A 22,046-nucleotide genomic window follows, 5' to 3' on the forward strand; every position below is an offset into this window, starting at 1 on the left:
ATGGCTCATCTCCTCATCCTTCACCCCTTGCCCTTCTTGGGTACAGCCAGGTTTCTATTCCCCCAAAAAACACATGTATCTGATTTCTCTAGCTTTCTGTAATACCAGGCTTCTAAATATTTTCAGGTTTTCATGAATGTTTAATTGAGAAAAAGTTAGTGAACTTCTGTGTATTTGTAAACTTTTGGAAGTTATTCTGTTGTAATCAGAAGTATTATTTTCTTTTTTTCTTTTAAAGGGATATTAAAGCTGGAAATATTCTTCTAACAGAACCAGGTCAAGTGAAACTAGCTGATTTCGGGTCTGCATCTATAGTCTCCCCTGCCAATTCTTTCGTGGGAACGCCTTACTGGTGAGTAAAGCCTGCAGTACTTCAGGCTTTTATAAGACTGCTCTTTGCCATTTCCAGCATTTCACAATCTGAAAATAACATCTATCATAAAAACCAAGGAGTTTTCTTAAAATCCCTGTGTCCAGCTCTTCAGGAAATGTTTTTTCTGTGTCCATGAACAGAGGTAGCTTGTGCAGCACTTTGAAATGGCACCAGTTAATGTTCTGACTGTTACAATGCCATTTGCTTAAAAATAACTAACACTTGCCATATGTAATGACCCTAGAACAACCACATGGAGAAAGGGAATCCTGGTAATCTGCCCACGCAGACTGGAAGTCACAGAGCTGCTTAAATTCAGGTTTGAAGAAACTTGCTTAAGGGTCACTCGAGTTGCTTGGTGTTCCCAGCAGAGTGGAGCAGCGTAGCTTTATGCTCCACTTACTTTGTGGCAGGTGCCCCAGGCGCTGATGGGAGGTCACCTATCGCCCAGCCTCTGATCAAGTCCATTTGGCAGCAGCCTGCTTCATCCTCGAAGAACAAAAGTTAAGAGGCTGAATTTTAGCAGGCTGGGCCCTCTGCTTCTTTTACCTCCTACTCATCCCTTTATCCCAGACCACCATATTTTTGCACTGTTCTGGATTTCCCTGTTCCTTTCATAGCCACACTCACAGGCTGCCTGTGCTGGAAAATTCTCCCAGTGTGCCAGTGGGAAAGCCACCATCCCTGGTGAGAGTGCAAGCAGCGGCTTTAGGACATCGTGAGATTGGTGGGGGTCTCCCACGTGCCAGCACGTTCTGCTAACAGCAAGATGATCGGGTTGGCCTCATGTTTCATTTCCTTTCTTAAACTGTCTCTCAGAAATGTTGCTAGTGCAGGCAAGCAGTGTTTCATTTCAGCACGGCTTGACTTGGCACTTTCGGTTCTGGTCTGCTGCACTGCTGCAGATAATGAAGCCATCTCGTTATCAGCTCTGTGCTGGGAGTCACAATTTGTATCTCCTAACCTGCCTGTTTTGCACTGTGGTTGGTAGGATGGCACCAGAGGTGATCCTTGCTATGGATGAGGGACAGTACGATGGAAAGGTGGATGTCTGGTCTCTTGGGATCACGTGTATTGAGTTAGGTGAGTAAACACTCGGCAGCTCAAGTGAATAATGAACTGTCTACAATGTTTACTAGGAAGTCCTGAAAAAATGAAAGATTGTTATCCCTCTTAAGTTGTATTTTGTCATTTGTTGTTTTAGTTTTTGATGGGTTTTTTGTTTTGTTTTTCTTTTAAAAGCTTGACTTGGAAAGCACTGACAGTTGAGTTAAATCTTTTACTCACTGGCAAATCAAGAGCAAGCCACTGATGTTGCTTTAATGTTAGTCTGTTGCTCTCAGTTATTCCCTTAATAACTAGAGGATTCTAGTTTTGTATGAGAAGAAACTGTGCTTTGTTGTCTACTTTTCAAACTGAGTTTTGAGAAAGTTGTTCCAGCTGTTATGTGAATGGAGCTGGCGTATCAGAAGGGACCTGCATTTAATTTTCAGTTCTTCCTACTTCCCCACTCCCTGAAACAAAAACCTTCAATCTCAGCTGAAAGTTTGTGACACGAATCAACGTGGACAGGTCCTTTACATGAGAGGAAAAAGGGTTTGCACTGCAAAGGGCTGATGATACACAGCCACACAACCTGAAGCAGATGTAGATGTGGTAGCAGGTACTCAGAGCAGATGTGTGCACTTCAAGTTTGAATATTGACGTTGTATGTGCCGAGTAGATAATTTTTAAAGATATTCTTTATATAGATTATACTTAACAGCAGTACACAGAGAACTTATTGTGAGGGGAAGTTTGCTGAAAATGTTATTTATAAACGTTTAATCAGCACAAATATGTGTGAGATAACAAAGAAGGGGACATACACAATGGGAATAAATGGTGACCCCGATATGGAGATGGTAACGGGGTAAATGACTCGTAACTTCCAATGTTGTATTTTGTGTGCCAGAGCTAATGCCTTGCTGACACAGTCTGTATTTTGATACAAAGAATGCAAAAATCAGAAGTTCTAGACTTCTGTTCTTCTGCATGGCCACTGATTTATTCATTATTTTTTTCTTTTCATGTGGAGTTTAGATTAGTTATGGCCTCTCAAGGTAATTCACAGTGGTAATACAGATATTATGATACCCTGTGTCGGCACTGAGTCTTGATACTGGAATTTCTATGGAGCTTTTCAGTCAAGAACCTCAAAGCCATTTTACATAGTTGATGGGTTTGCCTTTTTAATATTACCCTCTGGAGAAGTATTAAACTTGTGGGTGTTGTTTTTTTTTAAACTTTGAGCTGTACCTTTGCATGATTCTGTATCTGAACATGGAGTCAGTGGGAGGAAATCTGCGTTGAGCACCACTTGGCTTTCTTTGAATGCTGATGCCTTAATTTCTTGTGGAGCTGAAAATAAATGGTGTTTAAAGAGAAGAGAATGTGGCGGTTTGCATGCATGCTGCATGCCAAGGACAAGTGATTGCTCTGACCTGACATGAACTTACAAATCCCGGTATCGTTGCCTGATTGACGTGTCTGGCCTCGGATGGTGCAAACCAGCCTTTCTCCATCTCTGTGACATCTGCTGCACTCCTGAGAGCTCAGGGCTGGTGGGTAGGTGTCCTCTCAGTGCAAGGGCTAGGAGCAATTTTAGTTAGGGACAGTTAACGACACATCTGGCAAGTGAATTTGGCCAACTGGCCCACTTGCAGGTGAGCGATGACAAATGAAACAGGTACCTGCTCTTTTCCCTTAATACAGATGCTACAGCAGCACGTTCAAGATCTGCAGGAATTGACACATAAATTTCCAGGCCCTGACATGTTGTGTGTCTAAATTCTGTTTTAATCAGCTTCTGCTGATTTTACTACAGCAGGTCAGGTGTGAAATGTGGCAGTTAAGGTAAAATTTACTGGAAATTTTTCCTGATCATTTGCATCCTGTTCTTTTTGGATGTCGTCACCCCCTCTTCAAGTGAATAGCAGCCTTCCTTGAGTGCTTGTCCTGGTGTAACCTAGAATATTAGAATAATTAGCTTACATGTGATGACAACAGTAATGAGCTATTGAATTAGCAGTGATACCCTGCTCATACTTCTATATCTTTCTCCTTTTCTTTCCAGACTGCCTTATCACACCTTTCTCTTCTCTTTCTAGCTGAAAGGAAGCCTCCGCTTTTCAACATGAATGCAATGAGTGCCTTATATCACATAGCCCAGAATGATTCCCCTACGTTACAGTCAAATGAATGGTAAGAGAGCTATTACCAGATTTTTTTTCCCCAAAAAATGCTTTGCAACACGGTGCACAGTTCAAGTCTGACAAGAAAAGTGTTTGTTGTAGTGTAGTGATTAGCCTGCGTTCTCCAGTAACGCTCCTGTGTAGGCAGGCTCAATTGTGACCTTCTGTCACTTTGGCTGAGCTGCAATCTAAATGTGTGGAGGTGTTAATTATGGGGCTGTAGATGCTGTAGGAATTAAAATATTCTTGGCTGCATTAAGCCAGGCGCAGCTCAGCATCAGCAAAGTTTCCAGCTGCAGAAGAACCCTGAGAGAATTATTAGTGTTGTAGTGAAGCTGAAATGTGGAGAAATGGAGGGAAGAGGTACACAGAAGGTAATTATTATTGTGGTTTTTTTTTCAGTGAGTGACTTCAAAAGTCATTAGAGCTCCACGGGCAGTCAATGCTCCCCGTGCTACAGGCTTGTTCTGGAACCGAGCTTTGTTATTAGAATGGTTTGTTACTGTGTGGGAGCAAAGGGGTTACCCCGTTTCCTACTCTTGTACCTGAGGGTGGAACGGAGCTCTGAGTGGCGCTTGGCAGAGTCTGCACAGGCCTTGAAACAACCGCTCCTGCAGAGACGGGCAGTTCCCCGCTACCCTGCCAGGCATTGCGGCAGCAGAATTACTTCATTGCTAATCAATTTATCAAAACCACTTTAGTTTCCTCATTTCATCATCTCTGTTTTGTCCGTTTTTCAAGCTTCAAAGAACTTGGTCTCCTGTCTGCACACTGATACCCGTATTCTGTGCAGAATTTGCAATGCAGATTAGAGGCAACTTGTGAATACAGTGTAGGAATTGGTATTCTTGATTGCAGGCAGTTTGTTTATAATCACCTGTTTGCTCTCTGGCTTTGAGAACACAGCGAGTAAGCAAGGTGCCTTTTAGGCTGCTTTTGAGTTCAGTGGCACCTAGAAGATCAGTTTGCTTCTTTCCAGTTGTGATACAGCCTCACAGCCTCAAGTTTTGGTATCTAAGCGTTGTATCAAGGCACTTCACTGAGCCAGCGTTACAAATGGTGGGAAGCTTCCAGAAAATAGAACCATTTCATCAGCTACCGTAACGAGTGCATTTCTGGAGTTACCAAAAAATTCATTATCGTCTATTGTTAAATAGGTGAAGTAAAATTGAAAATAGCGACTGGTACACATAGCTGTTGCTTGTTCTTCAGTTTGTAGTTGGGGATAGTTGTGTGTCCATGCTTGCTTTAGCAGTTTTTACCTGCCGAAAGAACTAATGGGACCAGCTTACTCAGAATTTGGAAAAGTCCAGTTAATTTCTCTGCCCTAGAACTTAAGAACAAATTAATCGAGTTTTTTCTTTTGTTTTGCACTACTAAGTTTGTGTATATTCCAGATCCTAAGCTCCTTTTTCATTTGGAACTCTTTATTTTATTTACAGGTCAGACTCCTTTAGGGGATTCGTTGATTACTGCTTACAGAAAATACCTCAGGAAAGGCCATCATCAACAGATCTGTTACGGGTAATTTTTCAAACCTTTTCCAGAAATTTGGCAAAAAATCTATTTGTCTACCAAAGTAATCATAAAGATGGTGAACAAATATTTGCCCTTTCAAATAAAAAAGTTGTTTTTTTTCCTCTCATCTGAATCCATAGAGTTTTGAGGTCTTCTAAAGAGTATTTTAGGCTGTTTGTCAGGCGCAATTCTCTTTTACAATGTGATGCTCAAATCAGACTACTGGAGAAAAGTAGAGAGAGGCTGTGCAGTAAAACAGTTACACTGTGGAGTGAGGAGTTAGTTGGGGAGCAGCCCAGCACCCTGCTCCTCTTACACCCCAGAGCTCTGCAGAGGTTACGTTTGCATTAGAGAAATCGCAAGACTTGTGGGGTAGTATTGCGAGTAACAGGGCTTTTTAGCTGAAGGAAGGACCTCTCAGCAGGAGGGTGATACATTAATCTTGATTTTGTTTTTAATATTTCTTTTTCCTGACAGTGCTGTACATACTTTAACTGAAAGTGTTATCAAGGACAAACAGGTCCAGAGCTGGGTGGGTTAAACCTGTGCTGCAGAAGTGAATTCCAGCCAAGTTTTCTGTGTAGTTAGGACTTAGGAGCATGCTTCCTATTGCTTTGAAGAAGGAATTTTTGCCAGCCTCTCTGCTATACTGTGCTGTCAGTAGGATGCTCCAAGTTATGACCACTATGTGGTCTCTGAAGGAAGAGACAGGAATGAGGGAGGAAACTGGAGGCAACCCTGTTTGTCCTCTCAAGGAGGGTGGAGGGAAACTATGATTGAGTGCAGCTTGTGTGAGAGCAAAGACCTTTTTGGAGCAGATAAGCAGTTTTATGTAAAGTAACTGTTAACTTGCTGGTGCTCCCCCCTTGTGTTTTTTCTACTTACCTTCTCCAGTAAGGAAAACATTTGGTGTTTTCTTGTGTTTTGGGTTTTTTTCTCTGTTGTATAACAAGCAATACTTGCCACTATTCTTATATGCAGTTACAGTAAGATTTAAGTTTTGTAATTTGCTACAGGCTTTCTCTCTGGAAGTGACAGGAAATCTAAAAAGCCATTTTAATTGCTACTCAAAATCTAGAGTTAACCAGTCTTCCTAAGATGCACAGGCAATAGCAAATCTTTTGCAGAGCTGGTAGTACTTTGAGAATTATGCTCCACATGATCGGAGGATTGAGCTCTTAATCAAGATTTACAGATCGTGGCTGATTATTTAAAGGAACGTGGGTATTAGAGATGGAAAGGGACTGGATGCCCGATGTTTGTCTCCTGGCCAGGGCAGGATCGTTCTGCGTGGGGTGCTCTCAACTGTCCTGTCTTTTTTATTTCACAAACACAGATGAAGTTCAGGAAGGTTATCTTGGCCTTTTTTCTCTAGTAATGCTAATATGAGCATGATTAATTATTTGTTCATACCTTTTGGATATGTATCTTTTAATGATCTTTCTTCCTGATCTCAGTTCTGTTCTTGTAAATCATTCGTTTGGGCCCTTCTGATCCATATTTTGTTGTTTGGTCTTTTTTTGTGTTTAAAGTTATTCTGGATGGATAGGCCATTTTCCTAGATGGGCTTTGGGCAATTCGTCTTGATTCATTAACATCTTGTAATGTGTTTGCTTCTCTTCTATATTCATGCATTATACTTAGTTGTTAAAAACACCACTAACAGGATTGGCCTAGGTTAACTTCTTCCCCTAGTCAAACCACCAGAAGCAGAAGTTGTTTATATCCCTTTAATAATTTCTATGCTGAACCAAAGTAATTAGAACTTTCTTTGGAAATAACTGTATTGGTTTGGAAAGTGCCTTGTATGGGTTCGTAATTGCCAAGAGCTGCTAGGAGGGCACCTGTGCTGGGGGTGATGTATCCAGAATTTGCCAAAGTTTCATCAGTGAATCATAAATCAGTTCCACTTGAAGTTATTTGGTTGCAGTTTACACGAGTAGAGGAACTGCTTATAACTCCAAGGGCTTTGTGTTTGGGAAATTCAGGAGCAGTCTCCCATTAGAAGGTAGGGATGTGTGAAATCCTCTCCAACCCCTTTTCCATCAGCCTTTGTATTTTTTTCTTTAAGTATTTCCTTTCTTTAAAATTGATTAGTGGTCCTGCTATTCCTCTGGTTGCCGTACATGAGAATTGCACGTCATGCTGCTGTTCCACACCAGGTAAACAGGACTCAGTTTTTACTTAAATATTTGAGCAGAGGAATTGCTGCCTCCATTGGGTGTTTTGCTTAATTGCCACAGTAGGTTAGATCGCTGCTCTGTGTCTACCTGACAGCCTTTTCATGCTGATTTCTGTTCTAAGGCTACCATTCAGCCTTTGTTTTATGGCTTCTCTTGTTGCTCTTTCAGCTCAGTAAAATGCATTTTCATGGATGTTTCTGAGCTTCTTGGTTCTTGAAGAGAGAAATCGAAACCCTGCGCTCTTTTCTGAGCTTTACACTCACTTCTGTCCTTGCTTTAAGCCTGGACCATATAGAATATTTAATTCTCAAGCCTTCACTCTGCAGATAAAGGCTGATGAACGAGCTTGTTTGTGCTCTCTCTTGGGTGCCTGGTGTCTTTTCTTCGTGTGACACATTTGTGCTGTGGCACAAACCAGCGTTTTGTTCTCCGGTTCTGCGTGCAGCACCCTGACAATCCTCACCCAGCTAATAGGTTTATGTTGTGGGTTTCCGAATGATTCATTCATGTGGATTGGCAGCCTTTCTGCTCTCTAGGAACAGTGTAAGTTCATTGAAGGATGTGATTTCATGAGTACCTCAGATTGGAGTCTGTGCACACAGTTGGAGCTGGGATCTTATTCTGAAATCATGTATATTCAGTCTTTTTATTTGGTTTCAGACTTTCAGAACAGTACTCTAGGTGTTCCCTCCTGCAGTCGCTCTCCCTAGAGCTTGCTGGATTATAAGATTGAAGATCATCTTGTCTCCTGAGGGTTTTTCACTCGTGTATGGTCAACAGGGATAGAGCAAATTGTTTTTATGGTCACACTTTCTTAGAGAACTGAATTTCGAGAGAGGTATTTGAGAGTGAATTCAGTTTCCATTCACAAACCCAGATGACAATACTCAAATGACTGTGGTGATATTTAAATGAAGTTGAAATAAAAAATAAATACACACGCCCCCCCCCCCCCCCCCAACTACCTCATTAATATTTTTCACTTCAAAAATTAAAAGCAATTATAACATTTGTTTTAAACGTTTTTTATGTATTTTTAACAGCTTTCATGACATTGCCAGGAGACCTGAGTTCTGTTAGTCGCTCTTCCAGACAGCTTGGTACATGTCTTTAGACTCACCTCTTCCTCCCTTTGAGTCTCTTTTGGTTTTGTTGTTTGCTTGCTTGCTTGTTTGTTTGTTTTTCTTGCAATTTGGAGAAAGCAGACCAATTAAGTCCTTTCCTCCACCTAGCAGAGGGGCGCCTACATCTTCTATGTGCCATTTAGGCAATTAGGTAGTGCAGGTGGGCAGTCAGAATTGAATTATTGCTATGGAAGAGCCTTTTGGTTTCCACTTCTGTGCATCTGCCCTCCAGTTTCCATGTGGTTGCGTTCTGGTATTTGAGTAGTGCTTGAACATGAAGCATGTTGTCTTTCGAATGAAATGAGTATTTGCACTACTAAAGCATAAATAAGTAGACACTGGACATACGGGACAAATTTAAGTTCAGGGTGGTTGTTCCAAATGCTTTGCTTCTTTCTAAAAATTATCTACAGTGAGATAAAAATGGTTATTTTTTTTCTAATGATAAGCTAGAGATTGTGGCTGTTCACAGAGAAATAAATGGTGGCTATCTGTGCCGAGGAGCAGAAATGATTCATTTTGCTTCTGTGTGAAATGACGTTTAGAACTTTTAGCTATAATTCAAAAATAAACACCATCACTACTTGCAAAAAATTGATAGTGAAATAAATGACTAGCTGTCCCCATTAGCAAAACTCAAGTGCACAACAGTTGGAATTCAGTTAAAGCCAAGAAATAAGCCTGGGGCATGATGCTGTCCATGTTTATTTACAAATCATTAAAAGAAGATCAGCTCATCCTTTCAAGTCTTTGTACTCAAGACTCCTGCTCTAAGGAGAACTGGATGTCATGCATTGGTTACTCCAACTACAGTTGGATGAATTAATTCTCGGACTTGAGGAATGGCAACACATCTGGGGTAGAGATGTTGCCAGTTGTGCGGCTCAGGAGAATCTATCTGTTAAGTCAGAGAAGACCTTTTAATCATATACTAAATTCCATCGAAGAATTTATTGTGAAGCCTGCACTTAAAACCTGTGCTACTGCTACCTCCTTAGCAGGAGTTGGTAAGAACATTATTTTGCTTTAGCTACACATGTTTTGAGCATAAAAGAAAACCTTGCGGTCTTCTTACTGGTTTTATGTATGAATCTGGATAGTTAGGTGCAGGATAAATCTTTGCAGGGGAGTCTTGCATAATCAGGATGGATTCTGCTTGGTCCTTTATGCATTTTGTTCATTCTAAAGGCCTTTGCAGCGTTTGAAGCGGCAACATCTTGTACCTCATATGCTTCAAGTGAAAGAGCTCAGGAAGGGACAAATCAGCTGTGGTGCCTGGAGAGCACAAAAAATCCAGCCCTGGTCCAAACTGTTTCATTTCGGACAGAAAAATGAATTACCTGTTATTGCAGGTGTCTCTTAAAAAAAGGTCCCCATGTCCCTCTTTTTACGTCAAATATCATGTCTGAAACTGTGTTTTTTCCTTTAATTTAGCATGATTTTGTTCGCCGAGACAGACCACCAAGGGTACTAATAGACCTCATACAAAGGACAAAAGATGCGGTACGTGAATTGGATAACCTGCAGTACCGGAAAATGAAGAAAATCCTTTTCCAAGAGACGCGGAATGGCCCGCTGACCGAGTCTCAAGAAGAGGAGGAGGTACTTTTATTCCGTAACCCCATTTATACTGTTATAATTTTAGGGCAAGTGAGATGTTCCTGTAGTTAAGGGGACAGAACAAGCACAGCATAGGTGGGGATTCACAGTTCATGTCGTTGGAATATCGTCTGGATCAGCAGAGAGACAGGATAGATTAGTGACAGTAGCCCTTACTGTTAGATGTGTGTCTATTGGCAGCTTTAAAACTTTGGGTTTTCTTCAGTTTAAATCTTGTAATAAACAACCCACTTAATCAGTGTATGATAATTGACGCTGTGACTTAGAAGGAAACCAGTCATTTTTCAATTGATGAGCTTAGATGGAATTTAATGTCATTTGGTGCAGGTGCATTTGACAAATAAATCCATCGCTGCTTCTCAATGAAAATAATTGACAGGCAAATTGATGTCTGTGTTATTTTTTGCTGCGGTATAGCCAGATAATACACAGTGAGATGCCCAAGCTCAGCATAAATTCAGGGACTTGGTTTTGAGATTTGTGTACGTCCAGTGTTCCTGTGAAGCTAAAGTAGAGCTCTGGTTTAAGAAGTGGACAAGCCTGGGTGTCAGGTAGGAGAGTGTGCAGGAGGGGACTGGCACTTAGTGTTGTCCTTCTTGGTGAAGGAGCCACACAAAAGGAGCGAGAACAGCAACCGCTGTGATTAAAGCTACAAAGCAGTTCTGTTCTACCCCTCTGGCCAACTTCTGAACCTCGAGCTTAGTTGGGGAGTGGGGGGATCATCAGACTTTTGCACTGAAACCTTCAAGCTTTCTCTGCCTGTGTGTGAGAAGCTTTTAGAAGAGCGACAGGGCGGGGAAACACAAGGGAGAGGATTTCCTGCTTGGCTGTTCAGCAGATCCAAGCTCAAGAGCTGAGTGGGATACATGTTGTAACAGTTGACTCCAAGATGTATCTTCTGTTCCTGGTCTCCACTTCTCAAAAGAAAGAGGAAGAAAAGGTGTTATATCTGCAGGAATGAACCCTCTAATGCAGCTCACACTCTGCATGTGCACAGCATGCTCTGCACTGTTGTACCACAGAGCTCGTTTACCACAAAGGGAGGTTGTGTTGCTCGTGTGTATCACTAACTTGGCAGTAAAAGGAAAATACAGCACGTGCTTCAGTTACTACTTAACTGGTTAACAGAAGCTGCTCAACTGCAAATGCTCGAAGACGGTTCTTTTTTCTACCTTAGACTTTCTAAGGTGGAAAAGGAGCATTACAAGTCTTTAACACTCAAAATATTACTAATACTTTCCTCAGAGCTCTTGCAAGAAAGATAAGGTCACTCGGAAAGTATTCAAGTCAGGAAGTCAACGTTAAGGTTGCATATGCAATCTCATCTGTCCTTTGTATATATACATTCATCAATTAATAGCTATATCCTCATCTCAGATGCCTCATTATGTTATTTCTTCTGTAATTTTATATAAGCATCTTGGAAATACTTGCATTCTCATGTGCATATGTTCTCTATAGAATAGTAGTAGTTTGGACTTTGAGTGCGCTCACACGGGCTCTGAATGATCTGCTGATTCCTTAAAACATAATCACACAATCAAATACAAATCGGTCAAGTTTATCTTTCTGGCGGCTCCCAATCAAGTGGGTACCCTGTTAATTGATTTGTAATGGAATTCTCCCCACGCTCCCTTTGAAGAGCAGACAAACAGTGCAGTGCCAGCCTTTTCTTTTGGGGAATCAAGGCTGTTGTGGACCAGGAGCTGAAGAACGTTTGGAGTTCTTGGTCCTTGCTGTGAGCTCCTTGGAAGCTCCTTCAGTGCCACTAGTTAATTCCAAAACACTCCATAAATTCTCTAAATCAGCCCAGATTAAGCGCGTACTCTGGGATTACTGTGGTCCTATGAGAGTATGCAACAAGAAAAAAGGCTGCTAACTTCTAATATTTGTCCGTAGAATCAAAAATATGTCCTAGACGAGGAATATTTGTATTTGTCTAAGTAGATTACAACAGCTTTAATCACTGCAGTAATGCAGGCTCTCCTGAGTCAGCCGCTTAAAGGTGAATGAAGCATTTATCTTGGCTGAAAACACAAGGTTAAAGGGGTTTTTAGCTTGACAAAATGTAATTGCTGACTGCTTGGGACATGGAGGTTAAAACCTCTACACCTGTTAAGTACTATGTCATATTTATCAAATAATAAACAAAGAGGTTCATTGTCTTACATCTTTTCTGATTCACAAAATGTCGTGTTGCATATTGTGACTTGGAACATCGTTTTAATACAAACTCAGATCACTCCTTTTAATTACAAGACTCCATCCACCAGCCATCCAATATTCCTGGATGTCTCCTATTCAAGCCAAGAGCCATGCCCAGGCTTACTGCTATGTGGGAAAATAATGGCTTAAAGCCTGAAGTAGTAAGATTGCAGGGGAAAAGGTAAAAGCTGCCTGCCCCAGATGGAGTATTTAATAACTCAAGCAGCCTTGAGAAATGTAGCTGCCCAAATAATGAGCAGAAAACCTTTTGCTCTGCAGAGTCGCCTTTAAGGCAAACTTTGGGCACTGCAGACACGCTGAGCAGGTGATCTGCAGTATTTGTAACTGATGCCCCTTGTTTTATAGGACAGTGAGCATGGATCAAACCTGAGTAGGAAGATGGACAGTCTGGGCAGCAACCATTCCATCCCCAGCATGTCTGTGAGCACAGGCAGTCAGAGCAGCAGCGTGAGCAGCATGCAGGAGGTCCTGGATGAGAGCAGCCCTGAACTGGTCATGATGCATAGTGACGAGAGCACCATTAATTCCACTTCCTCCATTGTTCATAAGAAGGTACGTTCTCTGGTGCTCTCCATAGCTCCCCGCAGTCCCTGCTGTCGCTCGCGCCGGCTCACCCAGCGGTCAGTGTGCTGTGAGCTTGTGCTGAGCCATCTGCTGAGAGCAGGAGCTGGTGCCGGGATTGCCACAGTCACGTTCTGTGTTGTTGGGTTTTTTTTTTAAAAGCTAAGCTGCGTTTAGCTAACCTCTGAAAATAAAGAGAGGCAGCTAATGAAAGGTAGCGCTGTGAGTGTCCAGGCAGGGTTCACGTTGGCTTTTACTGCACGCTTCCTCACCCAGCCCCGCATGCGCACTTCTTCATTTCTGCTTGGAGCATCGGTCCTTGTTTCCTTGTGAATGATCATCCTGTGGCATGTGGGATAGTGACAAGTGGTCGTAGCAGCCGAGCTAACCGTTTCCCAGTCACAGTGTGTCATTAAAATCTGCTTGCACTTGGATTTCCCCTCGTGAGAAGTGGAAGTGTGCACAACTTTGGACCCTGCCCACGAGGTACGTTTTGAGTCAAGTTCCACTCAATGCTTTTCTGCTCTTGTGCTGCATGTTGTGATCCGTTGCCTTTTATTTTATTAGTGCTAGATAGCAAGCTAAAGTCATCTAGCTGTAAGTCAGCACCTCGTCTCAGACTGTTTGACTGAAATAGTTTTGGCTTGGTCTTAGCAGTGTCATTTGCTGGTGGGCAGTAAAATGTAGGTTGGTAGTGTGATTGCATTTGCAAAGAGCTTCAAAGTGTATGTATGCTTTTTGCCAGAGGAGCTAAAACATTACAGCAACATGAAAAGTATGAATTCCTTATTTGTAGGGTTATGGCAAAGCCTGGTTCTAACTAACTAAATATTTGTAAGCAATTCTCCCCCCTGAAATACAGTGTTTGTGTAATTGAATATTGAAGTGCTTATAAAAGGGAGCTCTCAAGAAATTTTGTCTTCAACGAAAGATTGCTTTGCATATTTAAAGATACTGGCAAATAAGTTGCATAGATTTCAGGGGGTTACATCTTTCTCAAATACGTTTGCAGTAGCACCTTTGGAGAGAGACCCTTTTCAAAAAACAGCGTTAGGTACAAAACGCCAGCCCGAGGAACCATCCTGAGTGAAGAGCAGTGCAACTGATTGTATGTTCTGGTTTTATATAGGCTTCAGAAATGTGTATTAATTTTGATTTCACGTTGTTAAGTAGTAATTTATGTACGCATTAAAACAGAAACTTGAGGAATTGGTTTACCCAAGTCATACATTATAATATTCCTGACTGGTCAGTGTCATTACAGTTGATGAAGACAAAGTGTGAGCCACTGCCATCAGAGAGAGATTTGTGAAAGAAGTAGAGTTCCTGCTTGGTTTAACCATATTTCACTTCACAGTGATCATATGACACTTCTAAAGTACAAATACAGGGAGATTCGTAAGCTGTGAGTTCAGTCCTCTTAGACTTCTGCGTAGCTGTTGTTTTCTTGAGATTCAGTTGAGTAAAATGGATGGCATGGAAGCTTTTGTTGTCTGGTTTGGAAAAAGGAAGTCTCTTGCATACTTAAAACTGAAGTATTGTAAAGGAAATCACCCATAGTCACTAAGGAGAGATGTTCTGGGGTCATTTTGGAAGCACAAAACCCAGGTCTGCACTAATGGTATTTATGAAGTACATAACAATTGGCTGTGATTACTGATTCGTGCATTGGAGTAGGTACCTTCTCAATTGGTGAATGTTACCTTCCACTGTACGTATCTGTAAGATGAACTTGGACTGCGTGTAGCAGAACATATTCCGGTCTGCAAATATATTGTTTTAATTTAGTGCATTCCTTTTTCATTCCCTGCTACTTCGGGGAAGGTAATTTTAAATGGAAAACTGCTTCATGTGTGTATTTCGTATGCATTAATACGCATGAAAAGATGAAAATTGAAGCAGGACATTTCCAAGGGTTTATATACATCCATCCCACTCTGTTTTCAAGGTAAATTCCCTTAGTCTGAAGAAACTTCAGTTTGTCTTTGTGCTTGCTTTAGCTGTATTTCTGTGAACTGTGAAGCGGATCCATGCACCTTGGTTTTGTTTGATGAGGTAAGAAGTAGAGAGTGCCCAATTGGGTAACACTCTGCAGCCTGATCACAAACAAAATGCAAAGAACCTGGGGTTCAAGTTTAAATTAAGCTTTTGTTTTGCATTTAATCGGCCTTTAAAGGCTAAAAAGAAAATACTGATGAACATAATTAGCCAGCTGTCTCCATTATGTGGGCATAGGGTTACATAGGAAATTGTTTTCACACAGGTCAAATCAAAGTGGTATGTACAATTATGGTATTCCACAAATGTGTTAATTAACAACCTCCAGATGTACCAGACTGCATAAAGCGACCAGGACGGCAAAATTGCCTCCACTGTTGGTATTTTCTAAAGCTCAAAACTCTAGGTGTCAGAGGCCTTTTGATTTCTTTGGACCACAGCCCCAGAATGTCATGTGCAATTGTAAAATGTAGGATGAAAAAGTCGGTGGTCATGTGTGAAATACAGTTCCCAGCTTTCCGTGCTCCACGGCACCGCTTGGTGCGATGAGCCCGTCTGGAGCGGCAGCTGCTTGGTGTAAATTAGGAGCAGACCTCAGGCTCTGGCTACATCACCTGTGCAGCACTGGGCTGGGAGGAGCTTGGAGCATCCCCATCAGCACTCCTGGCATCTAAACTGTGATCAGTTACTCCGAGGTGGCGGCAAAGCGTAAGAAACAGGCTGATGTAGTAAAAACACTTGTAAACAACTCTTTTTTTTTTAACAACTGTTAGTTGGCTGGAACTTCCAGAAATATTTTGTGATCACAGGATAATTGAAGTGATCTGCTTCTGATCATGTTAATTTTCGCTAGCTATGTTCATGATAGCCGAGATGTTTGGGTTTTGCCTGATAGAGAATAGCGCTTGTGATAAATCCTCCTTGAAAAGCAGGCACAGCCTCACCCCTTCCACAATAGAAAAGCTTTGGGACAGCAGTAGAGCTCCATGTTCCTAAAGCTCTGCTTAGAACAAAGGTGATTCCCACCTGTTGGCAGAGTAGAACTTGTAGATTGGAAGAAAAATCGCTGGACAGGAAGAAAATAATAACAAAAAGCCATAATTCAATGTTTGGCTTTTTTATATCTCTTAGTTTATAGCTGTGTCCTGAACTCCTGGGAGGAAGAAGTGGCAATAATGTCTGCTGCTCCAGCAGGAAGCTGCATCTTCCCTTCCTGGGCTCTCAGTCCATCACTGGGCTCCAGGACTGTTTCCTCAGGGTTGTGCCTGAACCACCAGCACATGCTTTGCAGGAAATTCAGATGTCCAGCCTGGTTGAGCTGTCCTGCTAGGAGCTTTTGCCTTCCCCTTTGCGCATTGTGGATTGGTGACCTCCTCCGCATAAGTCACAATATGATCAGTGAGTTCTGCTTTTCTAATGTGTCTCTTTTGAAGGCAGTTAACATCACTGTGCTTCTCCATCCAAGGATCGTCTTACCTATGGATACACATTCTCGTGTCCATCCCACGTTGGGACCTAATTCAGTTGTTCAGCTGCACAGGTTGAGAGTTGAAGAGTAAAATGACAGCTCTAATGCAAACCCAATTGTACCTGAGACCACCAAACAAAAGGCAAAATGGGACAGGGAGTTAAACTCCAAATACACTGTGCCTCAAAGACATGTAACCCAGATTTTAATAGCAGATAGGGATCAGTTAATTCATTTTAAAATGAGAATGAAGATTTTGGCTCTCTAAGAACGTAGGCAACAGTTGATGCATCATAGGTAATTTGTCATCTGCTTTGTTCAGCTGCTGGTATATGTCAGCATGTGTACCTGTGGCTTCCCAGAAATGTTATTTTGTTGTCCTAAATGAATGTGCCAAGTGGTAGGATTTAGAATGCTCCCACATGCTATTGTTTTATTTCCATCAAATTTTATAATAGTAAAAAAGATTGTTCTCTTTTAATCTAAACAAAAAGCCAGTACAGTATTGTGGTGTTCGACTGCAATACAGGGTTGTTGCTGTTATTTACTTCAACCTTAAGATCATCAGTACTTATGAAGAAGAAACTTGGGCGATAAAAATGTCAGGGAAATCTTCTGATTAAAATCTGGTTTATAACAAAAGTAAGCAAAGACGATGTTCGTAGTTGATCACCACAAATTCTTGCTCAGTGTCTGTAATAAAAACATACATCTGTAATAACTGCTGCAAATTGAGTGACTTTCCAAATCCATTAAATTAACCCATACGTGTTGCCTGTAACTGCCACGGTTAATATGCAGAATTCACGGATGGAGCTGAGGCAAAGCTGGGAGTGTTTTCCTCCATATCAAGATTTATGATTCATACTTGGAAAAGACGTTGTTTTGATGAGATGTAAAGAATATTTAGGTAGTGAGTTGCTGAGTGTTGGCTCGCGCGTGCCAGCAGTGGTGGCCTCCCCTGGAATCGTGTCAAGCAGGCTGGTGACATGAAGCCTTTTCTTGAAAGACTCTTGGTACTTAAAGCTCTCTAGATATCGAGGCTTTCAGTGCAGTGTATTAAAATGAATTATGGCACGCTGTTTTCCTTGCTCTTTAAATTCTTAGAAGGAAGGGATTTGCTGCAATTCCATTCAAGTCCTTCCTACAGCTCCTGTTCATCTGGGAGACAGGCTGTCCTTTCCAGGTAGTGAATCCTCGTGTGCAAACAGTGTTTGGGAAGGTTTGTATTTGGTGTCCGTAACCAAAAATGCAGCGTGCAAGTCAATGTTCCTTTTGAGGCGAAAGTTTGGATGTTTCAGCTTTAGGCTGTTAATTCTTGTGTTTGATGCTTTGTCAGTGCAAGGGTTGGTTTTGCCATTTGACAATGTCGTATACTGAAAACAATGTAAATATCAAATACAATTTATAGATCTGTCTATAAGTTTTGCTGGGATTAAAATCCAAGGCAAAACTCTCATTGATTTCTTTTCTGTAGGAAAAAAACCCACTCCTGTCTACCTGCTGAGTAGTTTTCTGTTTGCTTCTGTACTTTGGTTGTTCCAAATGTCTTCTGAGCAGGTATTGTACTCACCTGGGAAGTTTTGCTGTAGCCATGTGTTTCTGTGGGGTGTTTTTCCCATAGCACTTTTTGGAACAAGCTACATCCTTCTCTAAACCCAAAAAATACCTGATCAGTGTAATTATTAAGTGTTATCAGGAAGGAGTCTAGTCAGAATATCTTGAACATAAAATGAAAATACTGTTAGTAACGTGCCCTTTGGGTTTTTTCATTATTTTTGGGACACTTGCTCTTTAGCATCATTTAAGTATCTGGAAGCCCTGGTCAGATAATACTATAGAAATGTTGGAGGGCTTTTTTGTCCTGGCAAATATGATCAGCAAATTCAAAGCCAGCACCAAGCCAAATACCCCCATTTGTTGTGATCAGCCTCAAAACTGTTTAGGTAGCAGATAACACGGTCAGAAGAACGAATGATTTCTTGAGTAGGAAACTGAAGATTCTAGATCATTGATCCTAAAAAGAGGGTTTTTAATGGTTTGATGTCTGAAGTTACATCCATAAGGCAAATATTGCAATAAACACAGAAAATGGATGGAAAGTGAAATACGCAGGGAAGTTACATTACTTGAAAAAAAAAAAAAAAACCAATGTTCAAACTGCAGATTTAGGGCTGAAAGAGACCCTGATCCAAACGTGTTGAGTTTCTGGGGCACTTTCAATCACATTGTACTTATGAGTAACTGGAGCTGAGGAGCCGGTTTTGGGTCTTTGTTTCCAACAAATCTGGAGCTGAAAGTTTGAAACAAAATTTCCTGATTTGTGCCAACATCTGCAAGGAGCTGTGATTGCTGATTCTCTGAGCAAGCTTTTGGGAGAAGAAAAGAAAATAAAAAGAGCAGAAATCTATTTTCTGGGTTTGTAGGTAGATGTTTGGTAGCAGCCATCAGTCACGCTGTTGAGTAAGGTTGGTGGAGATACGGAGACTCTTGTCTTACAGGTCTCTGTTTACTAGCGGTCTCTGTGCTACATTGGGTAACTCTTCATGTCAAGTGATTTTATTTCTGGTAGTGTGACAGCTTTTCTGAGAAATGTTTTGCCTGTTAAGGTTGCAGGGGCTTATTTAGGAGTCAAAGGCAGTTGCCCGCCTGATGCAGAAGCCTCAGATGCCAGGTTAAGGGGAGCCAAGGACAACCGCCCAGTTTTCTGTCCACTTGAAGCTGGTCCTTTTGCAGGCTCAGTTGCAAAAGAATTCTCCAATTTCCTCAATTTGAAATGGCAAATGCAGTTAATTCACATTCCTGTAGGACAATTATATTCTGCTCTGAGCTTCTTATGTGCCCTGAAGTAACCAGAAGTCCTGCAAAACAAGACCAGAATGACATTCGGCCCTCTAAGAATCCACTTCTTAGGTAACAGAAAGTAACCCACAGATTAATTTTTCCATATAAGAAGTAATTATAACTTCAACTTGTCATAGTCATGGCACAGTCATATAACGGAGAGAGGGAAGGTGGTGCAGGGATTGGGGTGTTGCCAGCAGACCTTCAGAACCTCCTCCATTCACATGTGCTGCTGCAGCCTTTGTGTATGGCCATGGGTAATATTTGGCCTGTTTCCACCTTAATTTCATAGCTGCAGTAGAGGAATAGCAGCTCCTGTGTACTTCCAGTTCTCTTCAGTCCTCCGTGGTTCAGATGGGTAAGTTTTGTGTAGGTCTTTAGCAGAGGACACTTTTATTCGGCTTTATTTTGTATACATGGTTCTCCAGTTTGAACCTGTAAGAAGTTGTTTAATCAAGAGGTTTTTTTCAAAAACTGGTTATTAGCCCAATGGCCAGTAATTGCCCTTTTGCAACACTTGCCTTCCCCTGTTAACACACTGCAACAAAAAGTCCTGTGGATGACCAGTGAAAAATGAAACTGCAACTTTGGCTTACGCTCTGTAGTCCTGCTGCTTCTATGGAGGATTGTCCGTGTTGACTGGTTGAGCTTGTTCTGCCTCCCACGGGTGGGTACGGAGGAGCCGGTGCAGGTTTGGTTCTGTGATGGTCTTGCCTGTTGTGCTCTCGCTGTGCAAAGGCAAGCGAAAGGTGAGCATGGAGTGGAAACACTCAAAATGGAGGATATGAGAAAATTATCAATGTGTTGTTCAGCTTTTTATATCAAATTTTCTGTACCTGTTTGGCTTTTGCTTGAAATCATTTACAGAATCATATTGAAAACAGCCGAATGCGCGTGGGTCTGAACTAGCAGCAGGTAGAAATTGAGGACATCAGAGAGGGACACAAGTGTCTGCAGAGCGGGAAAGGAGCGTCAGCGCGAGAGCAGCATCATGGTGGAGATGCTGGTTTCTCACCGTGGGGCTTTCAGACCTCACCGGTGTCTGCTGTGGCGCAGCAGGGTGCTAAAGCTGCTGCTCTCCTGCCAACACCCACCGCACTCTGCAAGGGTTGGCATCTTTTATTTACCTTTTGGCCTTGATGCTCGCAGCCTTTATTGTGCACCCCGACAGTTAGAGACTTGATTTAATTTAGGAAGAATCTCAGTTTTCCTCTGAGTTTTTTAGGAGCTGGAGACTGAAGATGAGAGTCGCGGGCCTGTGGTGGATGTCAGCGTGGCAGATGTGCCAGGGCCACCTGCTGTCCCATGGAGCTGGGCTGGGCTGGGTGGCAGTGGGATGCACCTGGTGTCCCAAGGCTGCTCCATCCCAAAGGCTGCGCTGACTTTTGGGAGTCACCATTTCAATTAACAAGATTGCGGCGATGTTTTTCACCAGCCTTTCTGATTAGGGTCTCTCCTCTATACACTTAACGAGAGCTTTGTTCTGTTGCAAAACTTGCGGGTGACGTTTCGCAGACGCGAAGCCTTGCCAAGCGAACAAGGGGGAGGTTGCACCGGGAACCATTTGTGCTAAAACCTGTGAGCTGTTGCTTTAAAAGGAAAAAAAAAATCCTCTGTGGGCTGTGGAGAGAAAGTGCTAGAACTGTGCAGGATCATGACTGGAAAGCAGGATCCCTGAGCAGCCACAGCTGTCCTGGTCCTCTCCAGCCTGCCCTGCTTTTAGCCAGGATGCTGGTCCCCCACAGCAGATAGCAAACGAGAGACAAAGAAAACCCATCGAGGACGAAGCAAAGGGAACGAGGCAAAATGTTGCTCCTGTGTTAAAAGGGAACAGCATCTTCTCTGCTGCACATGGACATCACGTTTCTAATGGGATTGCTGGCTTGCAGCGCTTGAACCCGACCTTCCCGAGGAGCCCCATCGCTCAGCTTCGCTTTATGCTTTTGACTCTTTTTATTTTTTTATTTTTTTTTTTTTGCATATATATATAATACCGGAGCTTTAAAAGAAAAAAATAAAAAAACCCCAATCCCAGGCAGGATTGAGCAGGCATCCCGCTAGTGATCAGCTGACGTGCCGAACCCCAGCCTGCAATGTGTTGCTTATTCATTTAGTACGGTGGGAGCTGCCGGGGCTGGCAGAGCTGCACTATGCCTCTCCTACAGCCGCGCCTGTGCAGCCAGCGGGGTGAGAGACAGGCAGCCGCCGCGGGGAGAGCGCAGCCGGACTTTCTCCTTCTTTTTATCCGTTTCTGCAGGATCATGTATTTATAAGGGATGAGGTGGGCCACAGGGATCGCAGGCCTGAGGTGCGGCCTACCCAGTCTGTGCAGAATCAGGCCCTCCACTACCGGAACCGAGAGCGCTTTGCCACAATCAAATCAGCATCTTTGGTAAGCGGCCACCCCACCCCACCTCCCCTCTCCCCCTCTCCCTCGGCAAAGGGGTCAGGATTTTTATCTCTTTCTCCTCTCCCGTGTTTTATTTTGTATTTGTTGTTGGCATAGCAACTAGATATTGCACTGAAAGATGTTTTAGCTCTGTGTGTGAGATGTAAAATGTAGGATATATTTAATTTCTGCATATATTTCTAGTATATGGGAAATAAGCCACTTTCCTGGATGAACTTAATATAATCTCAGATTTCCTCCCCTCCCTCCCCCTCCTTTCCCACCTGTCTCTTTTGTTAATATGTTTATTTGCATGTGCATAAAGTCTATATATGTGCTTGTGTGAAATATGCTTTAATGCTACGGAGATGCAGATGGCTTTGGAAACAATAAGGTTGCTGCTCCCCGGCTGAGCCGCTGCCTGTTTTTTCATTCATTCATTTATTTCAAGCAACTGTGCCGTGACTGCATTTTCCAGCTTGATCCCTAGGAAGGATTGCCGGGCTGCG

General features: G+C 42.3%; 1 protein-coding gene across 5 annotated transcripts in view; it reads left to right on the top strand.

The window, feature by feature from the left end:
- Positions 1 to 22,046, top strand: part of TAOK3 (TAO kinase 3) — an 83,733-nt gene that overhangs the window by 47,316 nt on the left and 14,371 nt on the right. For 4 of the 5 annotated variants that reach the window (XM_065851382.2, XM_065851381.2, XM_071816233.1 and 1 more), the window contains 7 exons: positions 239 to 352; positions 1,365 to 1,456; positions 3,523 to 3,616; positions 5,049 to 5,130; positions 9,866 to 10,033; positions 12,623 to 12,829; positions 21,406 to 21,540. In XM_065851382.2, the coding sequence (XP_065707454.1) occupies positions 239 to 352; positions 1,365 to 1,456; positions 3,523 to 3,616; positions 5,049 to 5,130; positions 9,866 to 10,033; positions 12,623 to 12,829; positions 21,406 to 21,540 (892 nt within the window). The remainder of the gene's footprint in view (positions 1 to 238; positions 353 to 1,364; positions 1,457 to 3,522; positions 3,617 to 5,048; positions 5,131 to 9,865; positions 10,034 to 12,622; positions 12,830 to 21,405; positions 21,541 to 22,046) is intronic. The other variant, XM_065851384.2, reaches the window with a different exon arrangement.

This window comes from Patagioenas fasciata, chromosome 17, assembly GCF_037038585.1.
Source record: "Patagioenas fasciata isolate bPatFas1 chromosome 17, bPatFas1.hap1, whole genome shotgun sequence".
NCBI lineage: Eukaryota > Metazoa > Chordata > Aves > Columbiformes > Columbidae > Patagioenas > Patagioenas fasciata.